Source organism: Mus caroli, unplaced genomic scaffold (assembly GCF_978045245.1).
Source record: "Mus caroli unplaced genomic scaffold, Mus_caroli_1 scaffold_1, whole genome shotgun sequence".
Taxonomy (NCBI): domain Eukaryota; kingdom Metazoa; phylum Chordata; class Mammalia; order Rodentia; family Muridae; genus Mus; species Mus caroli.
Genome location: NW_028227256.1, coordinates 40,051,349 through 40,070,008, shown reverse-complemented (window position 1 = coordinate 40,070,008; position 18,660 = coordinate 40,051,349). Strand labels below are relative to the sequence as shown.

Here is an 18,660-nt window from a genome sequence, read left to right as displayed (position 1 = left end):
GGGGCGGGACTCTGGTGTCACTCAGCGCGCCCGAGACGCGATGCCTTTCCCAGAGAGTAGAGTTTATGGCTGGCCGACTCGGCTGACGCACCTCAGCCAAGAGGACGAACTGGGACTGAGAGAGGAGCGGAGTCCTGCCCGGGCTGCGCCGGAAGCACCGGAGGCTAAGCAACACGAGCTGGCCGCCATTGGTCCCGCCCCCTGTGACGTCCCATGGCAGAGGCCTCAGGGATTCTCCCGACTGCTTGGAGAGACTGAATGGACCAAGAGGCAGACAGCTGTGACCCCAGTTGGCATTGTCATGTCTGAAGCTATGCTTCTTTTCGCTTTTTACAATGTCTCAATCGTTTATTGCCTAGTCTCCCTTCTACATAAAGTAAGCCCAAATAACACTCTGTAATCCCCTCTCCTCGGACATGGTAAGCATCAAGTGTTGTTCCCTGGAAAGATCTTTAAACCGACCAGCTTACGTGTGGGAAATAATAAAAGAAAGTAGTAGCGCCAGTCCAGCGACTGTTACACTACTCCCCAGATCAGCCTGATGTGCTACTAGAATGCTTGTTTCTGGGATAAGGAAAATGAGTCATAGGAAGGATAATTGGAGATCACAGACTAGCAGTGACGAGGAACCAAGCAAACTGCCTTTGCGCTTACTAATAATTACAATGAAGTCGCGGTTTTTACTTTAACAAAATATTGTCGGCTTCAGCTATATTCTAATATTTGTGTGAGAAATCTCTTTCATCCTTCATAGGAGACCGAGTCATCACGTTTTTGCACATTAAAAAGTTGTACTTCATACCTGTTCTGAGAGCATAGTTTGTATGCTCTATAATGTATCGTTTTATTGGAAACTGTTGCATTGTTTATGAAAATATGAACTACTAGGAGTCTACCAAAAATATGCTTGAAAGAGTACTGAAAAATAAATGAGATGTTAAATTAGGAATGAGAGACACCTTGTAAAATTTTCCAGTTTATGTGCTACTTTCAGGGAAGAAACAACTACAGAGCTGGGAGGCAATTTTAATGTTAGTGCTTAAAAATATTCAATCCAGTCCTTTTATTTTTGTGTTTGGAAAGCTGATCTAAGTGACCTTCCCTGAAAGGACAAGTCTTAAAGCTGGGCCAAATGTTCTCAAATGGGATTAAATGCCTTAGCTTTGTAACATTATTGCGCTATTATATATTCAAATTAACCTTTATATTGTGGTGTAATAATGAGTCTGGCAGGGATGGCATCATTGGCTCCATTTCCTTCACTATAAGGTTACGTTAGTTACTAGAGTGGTTCTTTTGCAGGAAACTTGAACTTGCAACCAAACCCAGTTTTCACTGGGTAAGCTGAGCTGGTCTCACGCCAGTTTCTTCAGGAAACTGCTGAAGAATAATCAAAATAAGGATTATACCTGAGGTATGTGTACTTGTGAAGCACTGAGGGATATTAGAAAGTTATTGATCATAGAACTCAAAGAAGGGGCAAGGGGGTCCGTTTTTAAGTGGCCCAGGCATGGATGATTCCCCAGGATCACCGAGGACCTGCTTCCTCTCCCTTAGAGCTTTTTAATCTCTGAGGTAAAATTATTCTTGTCTCACCCTGTTGTAAAGATTGCACCTAAAACATGTCAAATGCTTCTCCAGTTGCTTCCACCTGGACATTGGTACCCTGTTGATTGACATCAAGGGAGAGAAGTAGCAAGAAGGTGGTGTCTGAAGCAGCAAGTTTCGTGTCTGGAAATGTGGTCCCAAGTACTTGCTCCACTACTTGTCCTTGTGGCTTTTTGGACTCAGCGCTCAAGCTGACACTTCAGACTCTTCATCTGCAGAAAATTGTGACAGGTAAGATCTGTCAGTTTTTACTCCCTCTACCCATGTAGTACCCAAAGCATACCCTGACCTAAAATAAATACATTAGAGCTATTCTAGGTGACTCTGAGGAGGAAAAAAAACTGTAGTTTTGGAATAAAAAAAAAAATCAAGACTGAGAGTGAAAGAACTGTAATGAGTTCCATGGATATAAAGATGGATATAAACTAAAATGGATATATGAATGTCCATCCTTTCCTACCCCCCCCCCCAAGGGAAAGGGGACTTTGCTGACAATGCCTGCCTACTTCTTCCTGAGTGGAGTACTGAGTGGAGCTCTGGGGAAATTTCAGGATCATACTTCAAATATGTCTAGGTAGAAGGGCTGCTTCGAGAGAGTTCAACCACACCATATAACAACATCAAAACTCCCATCCTGGGAGCCAGGAACCCAAAGACTGAAAACTAGCTACCAGAGTGGAAAATGCCTACCTACCTCAGGCCGTGAGGACCTGATGCCACTGGCATCTTGTTGAGAGCACTGTCAGTATAACACAATAGGAGCTTCAAACAGAAAGAAGATTTATTCATTAATATTCTGATTTGGCAACTCTAGTGAACAGAGACATGGGGGAACTGACTAGCGCTGAGCCACATGTCATCTTACAAGATGGTGAAGGAGTCAAGTTCCCTGAATCTCAATTCACTCCCTCACCAGGTTCACCAGTACGCATCATGTTGTATTTTGTCTGTGCTCAATGGGTTTTGGGGGCCAGGATGATGGTATATGCCTTTAATACTAGCTGAGTTTGAGGCAAGTCTGGGTTACATAGTGAAACCTTGACTCAAAACAAAAATGATAAATAAAAATGTTTGTAGGATGAATAACTCAGGAGAAAAATATTCACTAAGGACTTTGGGTATTAATTCTCTTTGTAAAGTAATATTTAAGGTATGCTATAAATGTACCCATCATTTATTTATTGATTGATTGATTTAGTGTTTGGGTGTTTGGGTTTTTGGTCTGCATTGTTGCCTGTGCACTTTGTATGTACCTCGTGTCCACGGAGGCCAGAACTGGGCACTGGATTTCTTGAACCTGGAGTTAGAGGAAGTTGTAAGTGGCCATGTAAATGCCGGAAATGGAACCTGGGTCCTCTGCAAGAACAGCTAGCATTTCCCCTACAAATTGGTGTTATTTGTCAGCAATATATCTGAGCTTAAGGCAAGAAGCATCAATTCACATTCTGGACTGGTGCTCTTAGCTATTAATATTTATAACACTATTAATTGTAATGGTGAAGTTTCTCATTCCTCAACACATGGTGAGGATGCATTTACTTACTGTAACCCAGTGCCTTCGTGTATGCAGACACACTGATGAGTACTAGGCGGCTTCAGATCCCAGAGACAGTTCTCATCACAGTCTTGGAATCTGGGAGAGCCCAGGTACAACTCCACAGAGAGGGAGACTTCTCACTGTGTCCTTATATGGCACATAGCAAAGAGATAAAGGACTGCACTTCATTGATAATCCTGCCTATGGGCTTTATCCTAAAGGATTTGCCTCTTAATCCTGTTATACAGAGGTACACGTTTCTGCAGGGATTTGGGGACATGCCTACATTCAGATCAAGGGTCTTTTCTCCCAGGTCACCTCTTTCTATCTCTGGCTTGTCAGCCTTCAGAACAGTCCCTGCCACACAGCAAGAACTATTAGGTTTGTATGAATGATTCTTAGGCGCTTCCTACCTGGGCTCCATTATCACCAAACCTCTAAAGCATATTATGTTATTTTTTAACCTTGTCGTTTGGTTAGGTATTATTTTTTTAATCTATCTCTCTAATTTAGTGGTTTTCAAAATAGTAAACTCCCCGAGACAGAGTCTGACTTAGCCTCTGACACAGCACTTGCATGAAGGAGCTGCTCAGGAAATCATCGATTTGAATAATAACTGAAATTTTTATTGTGCTAGAGCTAAGATATCAGTATATGAATATGTGTGTATATGTAGTATTAAATGATCTAATATTATACAAATAAAATCTCTTAAAAATATCATAAGCTATGTTTACTTTTAAAACATAAAACTTGCTGGGCAGTGGTGGCACACGCCTTTAATCCCAGCACTTGGGAGGCAGAGACAGGTGGATTTCTGAGTTCAAGGTCAGCCTGGTCTACAGAGTGAGTTCCAGGACAGCCAGGACTACACAGAGAAACCCTGACTCGAAACAAACAAACAAACAAACAAACCCAACTTTGTATAACTTTGCTTAACCTGGTCTTTAAAAGTGATGTCTTACATGTTAAGTGTCAGCTAATGCAGCTAATGCAGCAAATGAGTTTAAAATAGTCTTTTTTTTTTCTTTTTGTTTTTTTACCAACTCACTTCGTAGACCAGGCTGGCCTCAAACTCAGAAATCCACCTGCCTCTGCCTCCCAAGTGCTGGGATTATAGGCACGCGCCACCACTGCCTGGCATACCTGTTAGAATAAGGGAATATTAGCATGGCAAAGGGCATCCTCAGCATGAAGCGGCCCCCAACCTCTACCCCAGCATCACTGTTCAGTGTCACATAAAGATACTTTAGTGCATTAAATCACCCAACGTTTTTAACTGGTTGAGGGCTTTCTGTATGCTGAACAGTGAGCTTGATAGAAATGGGGTACATAACACAAGACAGAGGAAGTTTTGGAAGTGTTTGGCAGCTGTTGAAGCACACAGTTGTATTTATGAAATACTTCATTTTCTTTAGTTTTCTATCAGAATAGATATTTTCACATCCCATAAGATATTCTTATAGTGTCTGATACAGGCCCAGGAGTTATTTAACAAATATTAATAAATGGGTTAAAATTCATTTGAGGAGATAGAGATGACTCAGCAGAGGACTTGAGTTTGGTTCTCAACACTCACCTGGCTCCCAGCCATCTGTCACTCCAGTTGCAGATCTGATGCCTTCTTCTGACCTGTGTGCTCCTGTACGCACATGGTGCACACACATACATGAAGGAAGAAAAAACACTCACACATATGCAATAAAAGTAAAATTTTTCAAAACTTCATTTGAAAACCATGACACTATATTTGTTTTTAAATGGACCCAACAGAAACAATGTGAAGAATTTAGTTAGCTTATGAAGATACCCAAGCATGTTTCATAGTCTAGGCATGACCTAAAGGGGCTGTTATTTGTGATGTACATGAACCAATATGTCCCAAGAACAGATGTTTCAACAATAGAGCTTGCTATTTTAAAAATCCTGTGGTAAGCCCTTATAAAGAAAATAATTGTTTTTTATTTACCTCGTTTTCGATAGTATTTATCTTCACTCCTGGATCATCTAGAGTGGAATGTAAAAGTTGTCCCATAAACTATTTAATCAGTAGACTTAATTTTATGTTACAAACACATTTCGAGTTCTTGCTCTGATCCTTACTAATGTAAGATTCAGGACAAGTCATTTACGTCTTTTTGCCTCAGTAAAATTCGGGAATTGAGGTGTGTACCTGGTAAGGATACGACAAGGTAGAAATTAAACAGAACTGAACTTGGGGTCTATAGTCAGTCAGAAGAGGTCCCCTCCATAGCTGGTTTTTCTAGGTCCCTACCCCTACACGCCTTCCTCCTTAGAAACAAAGCTACAGAATAGTATCTCTTATCCACTCTGGGGCCTCTCCTACAACCTCTGGGGACAGGGTCAGCGGTCGGGATGGTAGGGTACCCTAAAGGCACCTCTTTAGCGGTTTCTCAAGTCAAGGGGAATAACTGAAGAAACCTGGCTTTTTTTGTGCACTGGCAGCACTGATGACTCTGGAAGAGCTTCCTAACTCTTCATCGGGAAACTTGAATTTTGATTCTATAAGGAAGGAGGATTCTAGGATTCTCTTTATGGCTTGACACAAGGGAGTGGCCATTGATGGACTGCCCTCAAAGAAGTGAGTGGAACTGCCCTGGGACTCCCAGCGCGGAAGGGATAGCCTGCAAATATGCTCCTCCCCTCCGAGACTAGCATTCCTTCTGCCTGGACTAGCAGTAGGCCTAGGAACTGGAGGGCCGTTCCCCCGACCCCCTTTGGCACACTGAAGTCCAGCAAGCATCCCCTGCCCGCAAGTCGGGGCCGGGCTGTGAGTCCGTCTACTGGTCGGTCCAGGAGGCGTTTCTCCGAGCTTCCACCTGACCAACGCAGCTGTGCAGTAGCCAGCATGGAGTGGACGGTCCAGAAGACAAGGCGGCGCTTCCTTCGCGCTTCCCAGGCGGGCGGCGGAGACGCTCCCCTCCCGAGGGCCGCGGTCCCGGTCTGCACCGCCTGCGCACTCGCCAGCGCGCGCTCGCCCGCCTTCCCGACCCCCGGGCCCTGACGCGGAGCCCCCCAGCGGCGCGCGGCGGCCTGGGCACCGGCGAGCGCCCGCCCTCCGCCGGCGCCGGGCGGCGGCCCACGTGACGGGAAGCGGCTGCGGCGGGGCCGGCAGCCCAGGAGCCGCGGCCGGAGCGGGCGGCGGTGCCCCAGGCCGCGGGCGGCGCGGGACGGCTGCGCTACGCGGGTGAGAAGCGAGGGGCGGCTTGTTGGAGCGGCGGGTGCGCGATCGGCTCTGACGGGCGCCCGCGCAGGTGCAGCGGAGCGGGAGCGGGCGGGTGCCTGCATGACTGGGCCAGGTGTGCCGCTGGGGGCGGGCGTGCAGGCTTTGGGGAGCCAGGGGTGGTCACCGGTGCGGGGTCACTGTGTACGCTGTGGTCTGGGGGTGTGTCAGTGTACGGAAGGGGAGAATCCGAGAGACCTCGTCCTTGGACTTGCGTTTTTGGGGAGAGAGATCGCGAAGGATCGTGCTGGTGTGCCTCCACCCTTCAGGTGGAAGGGTTGGGGTGCGTGATGTAATTGAAGTTTGCTGAGGTCTGTGGATTAAGGAGTTGAAATTGGGGTCAGGCTTGGGTCTGAATTGAGAGACTAGGAGATTAGATAGGGGAGTGTTGGTCGGGGACGAGGAGGTTCCCCTGCTTTATGAGGTTGTCCAAGTTGCCTCCTGGTGTTACTTCTGTCAAAGGGTGGTTGGTTGAGTCTGAGAGGTCGCAGCTCTGGGGGTACAACTTGGATGCAGAAGAGGAATTCACACAGTGCTTCTTAGTTGAGGGCTGTAGTCTGAGCAGATACGATTGGGCACTCAGGAGCTTCGTTTAGGGCGTGCTGGGTCAGGAGGGCAAGTAGGCAACATTGATATTAAAGTGGTGGCAAGGGAAGACAGGGAGGAGTGTAGGAGGAGGGCAAAGCTGCTCTGCGAGGGGTCTCCTGCCTGCTACTAACAGGAGATTGCTGGGCAGAGAGTGGCTGGTGTGGTGCCTGCTGCACCCTCATGCTGGTGATCATGATTCTTTCTTGGTCAGCAAAGCTGAGGACTCACAGCTCCAGGGTCCAGGAAGAGACATTTGGACAGCTGCTTCCTTTTCTTTTTCCTCTCATTTCTGCTAACCAAGCAACTGTCACTTTGGTGTGTAGTAAAAGGCAGTGCTTGATCAGAATCCCCAAGACCCAGCTCACAACGTCTTTCTCAGACCGTGGTTCCCCATACTCCATGGCCGTGATGAGGGTGAGGCTGTGAGTTTAAATCCCTCTCTGGTCACTTCCTAACAGTGACCTTTGGATGCCACTTTCCTGATCAAAATAAGACTAATAGCTGGATGTACCTGCATTTAGGAAATAGAGGTAGAAGGACAGGGAATTCAGGACCATCCATGACTACGTATTTGAGACCAGCCTACGTTACTCGAGGCCCTGCCTCATCTGCCCTATTCACCAAGTAGGGCTAATTTTACAAAAGGTGTGTGGATTCTCATAAGAAAATATTCATGGGAAGCATCTATCTCAAGACCTGACACTTAACAGAAATACAGTAAGTGATTGTTCACTAATAAAAATGAGAGTGTTAAGGCCACTCTTGGACTCTGAAAATTCATAGTTCAGTGACCTGAGCCATCGTTGACCCCATGGAGGTCTTACTGTGGAGTTAGGCTGTGGATTCTGGATTTCAGTTCACTGTGCATGGCAAGGTGTGCATGTTCAGCTCATTTGTAAGACTTGGTACAACTCTTGACCTTATTTTCTCTGCTATCCTTCCTCCTGTCATATCTGAATTGAAGTCTTCTGGCCCTTTAGGGGACAGAGCTTTTGCAGGCTTGCACGGCCAATTCAGCTTCGGCCTAAACTGTCTAGAGACAAAGGTTGGTACTGTGCTCCACAGGCAGCTTCTTCTAGCTGTAGAACTGTAAAAGGCCTGGAGCTTGCTGTTTAAAAAGCAACAGTGGGCCATGGGAATGTAGCTCAGTGGGCAGACTGCCAGCCTAGCATGACTGAAGACATCAGGTGTATCTCCAGTATGCATAAAGCCAGGTGTAGAGGCTGTAACTCCTCCACGTGGGAAGAGAAGCAAAGGGCTGTGAAATTCAAGGTCTTCTGTAGCTACATAGCAAGTTAGAAGGGAGCCTGGGCTACATGAGGCACTGGCTGGTCTTTGTTTGTTTGTTTGTTTGTTTTCTTAATCTTGCCCAAGAGAGTAGGGGCCCAGCACAAGTGCACATGAAAGGTTTTCAAAACAATACATGTATTTTCTAGACCTGACTTGCAATTAACATTTCTGTGTTTTTTTTAAACAATTATTAACAGCCTTTATTATTAATGCTAAGATTTTGATCCTTTATAAAACCAGGGCAGTCTCACTGAATGAGTTAAGCATCTTGTCTTGGTCAGGATCCAGTCCTTGTTAGAAAGACATTAAAGTCATCATTTGTTGCAGCCAGGTGTTTGGGTTTTGCAGAATAATTGGCTCGGATCTTGCAACTCATCTCCTCTGTGGCAAACCCAGCCTGTTTTACTATTTTGAAAAATATATGACTACAAAATGAATGCAAAACTAACAATTCAGTCTGGGGCTACCCCACATAAGGCTGAGTGCTTCTTGCCTTAAAATTCTCTTAGAGGCAGGTAGATTTCTGAGTTCGAGGCCAGCCTGGTCTACAGAGTGAGTTCCAGAACAGCCAGGGCTATACAGAGAAACCCTGTCTCAAAAAAAAACAAAACAAAGAAAAATTCCCTTAGAAGTCTTCATGAAGATTTGAGATCAAGACTATTTTCTTCATAGTCAGGTAGCTGCTATAGAATAAATTAAAAATTCAACAAAAGTAACATCAATAGCCTGACATCTCCTAGGCATGTGATAATTCTTTGTTAGTGTCTGAAGGTTCTGTGTTGAGGACTGTGTTAGGTGGTAAGTGCTGAGAGACCCCTATTATCACCCCACTCCTTTCCAGTACCTCTCACTCCTTGTGCCTTCAGTTATAACCATTGATGTAACTCATTTAGGATATATACGATATCCTAGGTGCACACTAGTCCTGCATGTGTACACACCATTTGTATGGTAACTGTATACACTGTAGGTGAATATATAGTATGTATATGTGACATACAAATATATGTACACAGTCATTCTTAGTCTCTATGGATTTGGATTCCAGGATTTTCCACGGATACCTACTCTGTGGGGCTTAAGTTTTATAGAATATAAGATGCTGCAGTAGTTGTATGTAACATCTACCAGTGGTGTCATAAGCTTTCTGTCATCTTGATGAACATGTTTGGTACAGACACATATAGCAGCTTAGCGTGATACACATTATATCTTGTGTGCCAAATGCTTTCGGTATGGAGTTCAGTAGAACCCCATATCCATGGGTTCAGATGTGAAACCCATGGATTAGAGGACAACTTATGTTCTTATATTTTTATCATTTGTATCAGCAAAGCTAGGAGTAGTTAGGTATAGATGTGTGCCAGGGTAATACCAAGACATGGCACCATAACTGTCTTCTCCCCTCTATCTTCTCCCTCCATATAGCTCTGTCAGGTCACTGGAACAGGCCAGTATTCTATGACTATCTATTTTATTTTATTTATTTTTCGTGCTCAGCTTTTGCTGTCTCTTCCATACTTGTGTTGATCAAGTGTTGCCTGGTTACAAGCTAATATATTTGTTGTTGGCTTCCAGCAAATCTCAGGATTGTCACTAAACTGGGTGCTTTTCAGCAAGAACAACTTATGCCAGGTAAATATATATATCCTGATTTGACGGGAATGTATCTGAGTCTCAGCAAGACAGGTGGAGCTGTAGAATTCACCTTTGGAACTCCCAGCAGGGAACTAAGGGCCCCGCTGATCTCAGGAATCACTTCAGGATCAATTCCGTCTGGGCCAGTCACCTTGAAGCATCCAGACGTCCACTTTAGAGTTGTTGCTGTAGTCAGAGAGACTAGGTCAGAGGAGGTGAAGTCAGCTTGTCCCCTCAGTCAGTAGAATGGGGAAATGTGGATTTGGAAACAAACTAGGGCCAACACCTGTGTAGTTGAGAACCACTAAACAAGTCATAGGACAGTTCTCTGTCATCTCTTCTCTTTCCAGAGTTGTGAGGAAGGAAGCTGGGCTTGCCCTTGGATTCAAGCAATCCCAGCACTCAGGTGACTAAAGCAAAAGAATGCTGTGTTTGAGACTAGCCTGACAAGATCCTATCTCAGAAAACAAAGAGAGAGAGCCCAGGCCTGGTTCTATACATTTGTAATCCCAGTGCTCAAGAAGCTGAGACAGGAGGCTCCCCTAAACTATAATAGTCCTAGACAAACAAGTAGCACCCCACACACACACACACACACATACACACAGACACGCACGTGCGCACACAGACACGCACGCGTGCACACACACACACCAAAGAGGGACATGGAGCAAGGAAAAGAAGAAAGGAATGAAGTGAATTAGAAATAACTGTGACCAACCCAGTGCGTGGGAGCTCTCTTGGGGGTTGGCTGGGGTGTTCTCAGGGATACATTGCCTGGCACCCACTCAGGCTCGGAGCAGCCTTTGCAATATGCATGTTATGTACACACACCACCCAGTCTTGCAGGGGCCTGTGCTTTGAAATTAAGATGCTCCTGGATTGGAGCCTCAGCTTTGCAAATTCCAAGTACCAAATTTCTGAATGGTGGTTGGTGAAGCCGTGTGAACTACCCCATTCTCCTCAGGCCCCTAGATGATACTGCTTGGGAAACCTACAGTGGAATGCAAACCCTATACAGAGTTAGATACACAGACTCACCTGTGACCACAAGGAGGTGGCTAAGACACAACCAGAACTCAGATTGTCAGTTGGCACTGGGAGTGTCTGCCACATAGTATTGCCACTGCCATCATTCATGTAGAACACGAGCTCTGGGGACTCGGTCTTTCCAGCGTGCTTTGCCCTTTCCCAGTCCCAGTGCTCATGCTCCAAACATCTCCTCTGGCTGCAGCTCCCAGAGCTCAGACTCTAGTTCTCACCCTATCAGGAATCGGCTTCCAGCCTGCAGACATGCATCAGTGGTTAAGAGCACTTGCTGTTCTTCCAGAGGACTCAGCATCAGTAACACATCACTGTCTGTAACTCCAGCACCAGAGGATCCTGTGCTCCCTTCCGGCCTCTACCCGGACCTCACACACATAGCATAAACAAATACACTTATACACATCAACTTTTTTTAATTAAAAAAAGTTAACTTTTTTTGGTCCAGCCCAGATAAAATATTTCAAATGTGCAAATGTCCCAATTTTCCTCATGTGTCTCGGGGGGGGGGGGGGGGCAAGGGAAGGGGTTGGGGCCCTAGGCTAGTCTTGAACTTGTGATCATAGTCATCCTGCTCCAATCTCTAAGTAGCTGAGACTGAGGGGTGTCCTACTGGCCAGGCTTTAAACCCCTCTCTTTGAAAAGCTTTTAACGTCAAGGTATTATCTAGATGGATTCTAAGTTAATACCCTCAAGTGTAGAGAAATCACCTCCCAAAGTAAATCAGTAAAGATCTTAAACTCACCACAGAAGCCCCAGGAACACTAAAGGGAGACTTGTCATGGACAGTTTGTTCCCTACTTTGTGACTATGACCATGCACATCTGACCCGTTCCTTTACTTCTAGAAAAGACTCACCCCTGTCTCTGTCTCTCTTTGCCCCTTCTCTCCCCTCCCCCTTCTCTTCCCTTCCCTTACCCTCCTCTTTCTTTCCATCTCTCCAAGGGCAGCCTTGCCTTATCTCCTTTCAAAGGCTTCCCTGCAGAAGCATTGTTTGTTCTGTCCCTTTCTTTATAAAGCACCTTAAAGACCAGAGTGACCTACCATTCTGGGTACAGGGTCCATCCACACTGCTGCCCACCTTTCCATTGGGCTGAACTCCGGTCCAGATGTCAGAATGACCATTTGATTTCTTGTCACTTCTAGTATAACTCCATAAGCCAAGCCAAACCAAACCAAACCAAACAACCCTGCCGTGGAATGAGAAAATACTAAAGCTAGTTTTTGGTATCTGAGAAATGGGTCCTTAAAAGTGGATTTAATACAAACTAAGTACTGGATTTAGATGAACAGAAACTGTGAGCCAGTCAATTATATATGTGATAATTAGATGCTTCCATGAAATGAAATTTTAAATGAAAACCATGTAAGCTGTGAATTCTAGTAAGTTTACTGAATGGATTCTTTTTTTTCTTTAATTCGTAAGATTAAACTAGTTTGGGAAAGTAACTATTTTATCAATATGTATCACAAAAATTAATGTTTAAATCTAATAGGAAAGTGGATGGTTACCCTCACAACAGTTATGTTCACTATTGACCAATCAAAATACATTATATTCTTCTGTAAATGTCACAATGAGGACTGGGGAGATGGCTCAGTGGGCCAAAGCTCTTGGCACACAAACAGGAGGATCTGAGTTGAAATCTGCAGAATCCACATAAAGCCACGTGTGGTAGTATATGTCTGTAATCCCAGTATACCCATGACAAGGTGGGAGCTAGAGACAGTAGAATGCATGCTGTAATGGCTATTCCTGCTTATCAGCCTGACTATTTCTGCAATGAACTACAATCCAGAATTGGAGGGCTCATCTGTGATCCAGATCTTGAGGCTGGAAGATAAAAGTTTCTGACCTGGACCTTGGCATGGAAATCTTGAGGCACAGTGGCTATGAAAAGCTTAGGCCCAGGCAAGATAGTACACACCTTTATTCCCTAGAGACTAAGGCAAGGAGATCTCTGAGTTCAAGGTAAGCCTGGGACAAAACAAGTCTTAGATCCAGGCTTGGTGATACACACCTTTAATCTGGGCCACACCTTCTGTTGGAGACCTACATAAGGACACTGGAAGAAGGAAGATTCGCTCCTTTTCAACGCTTGCATTTACTTGCCAGGGCATTTGTTGGGATGTACTTCTACAGAAGACCAGCTGAAATAACTAGTCTTGTGGGGCTGAGCAACTACTAGATTCTTGGACTTCCATTTCACAGCTGACCATTGTTGGGGAGTTGGACTACAGACTGTTAAGTCATCATAATAATTCCCTCAATATCGAGAGACATTCCATAAGTTCTGTGACTCTAGAGAACCCTGACTAATACATGGGTATTCATAGGTTAGCTAGCTTAAGAGGTGCCTTCAAGGTGGAAAGCAAGACTAACATCTGAGGTTGTCTTCTCACCTCCACATGTGTGTCTTGGCATGAACACATTTGCTCTCACGCATGAACATGCATATGTGTGAGTTACATCTACACATACTGAAAGCCCCGAACGGAGACGGACCCTCACTCAAGTCCTGGGATGACGCGACGTCCAAGAACTCACAAGAGACCAGTCTTGATGCAAACAGCAAAAGGTTTAATTGGAAAAGGCCAGTGCACTGGGGACGACTCGTATCCCACACAGGGGTAGAGGGGTCGACCCCCAGCTCAAAGGGTAAGGGCTTATAAAGGCAGAAACCACAAACACCTGGCATGGGCTCTAGCATTTGGCAAGCACAATGGGTTCGAGGAACAGTTGGAGTATTCTGTACGAATATTTCCTAAAACAATGAAGTAAGTTAAACTTCTACTTTGTGGTTAGTACAACCTGGAACAATGGGGCGAGTTAAACTTTTACTCCCTGCCATTAGTGGGGTCTATTTTGGACACAAGTCTAGGGGCTTACATAATTTTTAACTCTTCTCTCTCAGGATCTTTCAATACCCATACATATTTAGAAAGATTTAAAAAATGTGATAATGAAACAATTATATACTAATTAAAACTTTAAAAAACTAATGTTTAGCTGGGCGTGGTGGCGCACGCCGTTAATCCCAGCACTTGGGAGGCAGAGGCAGGCGGATTTCTGAGTTCGAGGCCAGCCTGGTCTACAGAGTGAGTTCCAGGACAGCCAGGGCTATACAGAGAAACCCTGTCTCGAAAAACCAAAAAAAAAAAAAAAAAACTAATGTTTAATAACATATAGAAAAATACTTGTAATCTGTAAAGATGTAGTGGATAATGAGAGTAACAGTTTAGGAAACTAAACACTTTGGTACTTTAGAAATCTGTCATCTGCCCATTCTCACCCCCATCACCCCGGGTTTATCCTTCCCATGAGATTCCCCAGGAATGGATTCAACCTCGCTTGCTCCGAGAGGTCATTTTTTTGTTGCTCTACGTCTTGTGGAGTAAAGCTGTGGTGGTTCCAGTTTCCTCTCACCTCAGACAAGATCAGTGTTCCTTTCTTGCTCATCTCTTTGTGGTCATAAAATGAATTCCACGGAGAGAACCATCAGCTTACCCAGACATGTCAAGGGCTCCACAGAAATGCTAGAACAGGTTTAGCAGTTTGGGATCTTTGACATTACAGTTTTCACTGTGACTTCTTATATTCACATGCAGTTACTGTGTGTCCTGTTAACTTCAGAGGCATAAAATAAAATCTCTTTTTTTCAGGGATAACCTGCAGCTTCATGATTATTACAGCATCTCACCTTTGTGTGTGTGTGTGGGGGGGGGGGGGACTGGGTGTGTGCTTTGTCTACTGGCATTCTACTAGTTTCCCATTATATCCAGATACCTTTGGTCAAAAATGTGAGAGCACCTTATTGTTTCAAGAGGCAGTCTCCTCGTGTCGATTAGGCAGGCCTCGAGCTCCCTGCAGTGCTGCCTCCCCACCATATATGTTAGGTACACAAGAATGCCGGCCTGATGAAGTGCCCGTGCTGTACAGGTTAATGACTTTGTCAAGTGTGGGAGCTGGAATGAGAATGGCCTTCATAGATTCAGATACTTGAATGTTTGGTCTCTGGTTGGAGGAACCATTTGGGAAGAATTAGGGGGTATATTCCTGGAAGTGGGCTTTGGGATTTTAAAAGCCCATGCGATTGCCAATTAGCACCTTCCTTCCTCCACCCCCCTCCTCCTTTCCTTCCCTTCCTACCTCATGTTTTGCCCCTCACCACGATGGTTCTAACTCTCTGAAACTGTAAACATTAAATAAACTCATCTATAAGTTGCCTTGTTCATGGTGTTTGGTCATAGCAATAGAAAAGAATCTGAGACAGCAAGTCTCCACACTTTGACACCAGATGCCTTAAACAAGATGCAGACCCGATGCAGACCCTCCCTGTACCCCAGAGAGTTGCTTTTGTCATTCACCATTTAGTCACCATGTTCCTAAAGCATTCTTGAGTGAAAAGCAACTTAAATTGGTGCTGTTTACTTTTGAAATTTATGTAAGTGGAAGCTTATAGAGTATGCCGGTTTTTATTATTTCATTTTTGTGTTTACATGTGTGAGGGCACATGTATGTATGCCAGGGCACCATGAAAACTTGCAGGACTTGTGTATTTCCTTCACCACATAGGACCCAAGGACCCGAGGACTGGTGGTAAATGTTTCTACTTACTGAGCTGTCTCCCACAGTGTTTTTGACATCCATCCATGTATTGTGTTTATCCATGTGTTCCTAACCTAGTAATCTACTACAAATGTGTCACAAATGGCTAGGAAGATAGCTCTGACAGCAAGTGCTTAGCTTGAGTGTGTTACCTGATGGTTATAAAACTCATTCAGGCTATTAAGAACAAGACCATGATGTGTATCTTGCATAATCATATAGAAACATTAAGAATGGCCCATGCCTGTAATCCTGGCACTTGGAGGTGGAGGTAGCATTACCATACTTTCAAGGTCATCTTCGGTGACCTTTAAACAAAACAAACAAACTAAAAGAAAATGTATCTGGTAGTCAGATAATACATGCTTATCTTTGTTAAAAAGAAAAATTACAGAATAGAATCTTCAAGGGGATTATAGCACCTTAAACTCTTCCCAGCAAAGCCTGGGGTTTCCCTTTGTTCTGTGTCCCCATTGACACTTGGAGTCCACCTCTGCTTTCTTGTTTTGTTTTTCTTTTGTTTAAACAGTGTTAAGAGTCTTAGCCCAGGTATCTCTGAGCTGTATTCTTAACCCTGGTGTTAATCTCATCTCACCCTTCCCTTCCCTTCCCCTTTCCCCCTCCCCCCTTCCCTTCTCCCCTTCCCCCCTTCCCCCCCCTTCCCCCCCTTCCCTTCTTTCTTTGAGACAAAGTCTCAATATTTCTTTGAGACAAAGTCTCAATATGCAGCCCTGGCTGACCTGGAACTTGCTATGTAGCCCAGGCTGGCCTTAAACTCTGAGATCTGCCTGCTTCTGTCTCCCAGAGTGCTGGAATTGGAGGTATGTGTCACCATGTTCGGCTTGGTGTTAGCCTGTTTTGTTGTTGTTGTTTTGTTTTTCTGAGACAGGGTTTCTCTGTATAGCCCTGGCTGCCGTGGAACTCACTTTGTAGACCAGGCTGGCCTCGAACTCAGAAATCCACCTGCCTCTGCCTCTCGAGTGCTGGAACCAAGGGCACGCGCCACCACGCCCGCGCCACCACGCCTGGCTGGCGTTAGTCTTCTTAATGGTAGCTATTCTAGTGGGTATGAAGTGAGCTCGTGAAGCGTGACGGAAGTTTTTCTGGTATCTAGTGGTGACTGTGTTTTCATGTTCTTTTGGTCATTGATGTACCTTGTTTTGTGAAGTGTCCACCTGAATCTTTTACTCATGTGGAAAATGAGCTTTTCTGGTTTTTGTTTTGTTTTTTCTGTTGGCTTATGGGAGTTTTTTAACTTTTTCTGTGAATTGTCAGGTATATGCATTGCAGTTTCTCCTTCCCGTGTGGGTGTGACCTGCTTGTTTATACCCTTTTTCTGTCCCTCCCTTCCTTTTTATCCTTTCCCTCTTTGAGATGAATATGTTGCCTCACTAGCCTCTAGCTTCTAGACACAAGTGATCTTCCTGCTTAACCTTGCCACATAGGTGGGACTGTATAGTCAGGCACTGTAGTACCTGGCTAGCCTTATGTCTTAATTACATTCTGTAGTTTGATAACAGTTTCTGAAATCTATTAGTCTAGGTTCTATTTCATTTTTCAGTTTCAAGGTTGTTTGAGCAATTCAAAGTCCTTGGATTTCCATTTAAAATTTAAAACTAGTTTGTCAGTTTCTGCAGAAAAAAACTGCTAAATTTATAATTTAGGTCTTTAATGTATAGGAATAAGATTTTAGGGTTTTATTTAGAGATCTTGTACATTCTTGTTAGGGGATTCTTTCATACATTATACTGAATACATTTTAAGATTAAAGTTTATTGTTATGTATAGAAATTCAGATTGCTTTGATATAATTTTTAATTAAAAACCTCTAAATTCTTACTAATTTTAATAAAATCTTTGTAAATCTCCCTGTAGACATGCCATGTAGACATTTGAGTATTAGTCTCAGAAATGTCCATCATAGACTGTGTCCTCTGGTTAAATCTCATGAAGAACATTTTAAACAAATGTAGCAAACTTGAGAATGGAAAAATACAAAGTATATGGTTCAAGTTTTAAAAGAGCATGAGGAAGTGAAATGGAGCTGAGTCTTGTGTTTGAGGATATTAAATTGAAATAAGGGATTAGTGACCTTGGGACAAGATCCCACCCAGCTAAATTTAGGTCCAGGCATGGTAGTACAAGCCTTTGTACTAGGAGGGTAAGACAAGCAGATCTCTTGAGTTCAAGGCCAGCCTAGAACAGAGCAAGTTCCAGGTAAAGAAAAAATTAAATCCAAGCTTGTTTGACTACACCTTTAATTCCAGTGCTTAGGAGACAGGCATATATCTATAAGATCTTATGTTGCAGAAGGTGTCATTCACTTGCTGCAGCTTAGAACTTTAGCAGTTTGGGTAGGACTCCATTTATCCTACCACAGGTGCTAATAACAGACATCTTTGTCTTCTTTTAAAGAAAATAGTTGTAAATTTTGCTATTCAGGCATGGAGAGATGGCTCAGTGGTTAAGAGAACAACTGTTCCTACAAAGGGTCTGAGTTTGGCTCCTAGCACCTATGTCTGTAACTCCAGCTTCAGGTGGGTCTTATGCCCCCTGGTCTCTGTGAGTACCTGCACTTACATGTACACACACACACACACACACACAGAGATACACACATGCACACATAATTAACAAAATACATCTTTTAAAACTTTTACTATAGGGGTTTTCTTTGTTTTAGGTAGTATAATAATAATCTGCAACCTTTTGATATACATAAATATTGAATTTTAATTGATATTTTATGCATCTATTAAAATAAAGACATTTTTCTTTTTTAGTTCTAAGTATGGAAAATTAAATCAACAGATATTATTACCTTTATTAACCTTCATGATATCAATAGAGTATTATAACATAGCCACATTTTTGGTTTTAGTGTATGTTGATTGGTTGACTTAGGTGATAAGGGGCATGCTTATTTGAAATAATAACCTAATTTCCCTTTTGAGAAAAAGCACTATTGGGCTTTAGTATCAGAGATATGCTTCATATCGGCTTCATAAAGGAGGATATGAACCGTCCATTTTTGTTTTAATTCTCAGAATAATTTTTTTACACAGAATTTGTATTATGTGATTCTCAAATGTTTAACAGAAT

The 18,660-nt window shown here is 43.8% G+C and overlaps 2 protein-coding genes across 3 annotated transcripts in view; one reads left to right on the top strand and one right to left on the bottom strand.

The window, feature by feature from the left end:
- Positions 1-10: 10 nt before the first annotated feature.
- Positions 11-18,660, top strand: part of Tgfbrap1 (transforming growth factor beta receptor associated protein 1) — a 50,807-nt gene continuing 32,157 nt past the window's right edge. Inside the window, exons 1-3 of one of the 2 annotated variants that reach the window (XM_085836826.1) lie at positions 11-419; positions 1,303-1,414; positions 1,642-1,839. The gene's annotated coding sequence lies outside the window, so the exon portion shown is untranslated. Of the gene's footprint in view, positions 420-1,302; positions 1,415-1,641; positions 1,840-6,159; positions 6,354-18,660 lie in introns of those variants that run through there. The other variant, XM_021159200.3, reaches the window with a different exon arrangement.
- Positions 4,300-7,378, bottom strand: LOC147006027 (uncharacterized). The gene is made up of 3 exons (XM_085831599.1): positions 7,206-7,378; positions 5,115-6,492; positions 4,300-4,787 (listed from the first exon to the last, which is right to left on the bottom strand). Exons 1-2 carry the CDS (start codon positions 7,376-7,378, stop codon positions 5,565-5,567), a joined length of 1,101 nt encoding a protein of 366 aa, XP_085687725.1. The 3' UTR covers positions 4,300-4,787; positions 5,115-5,564.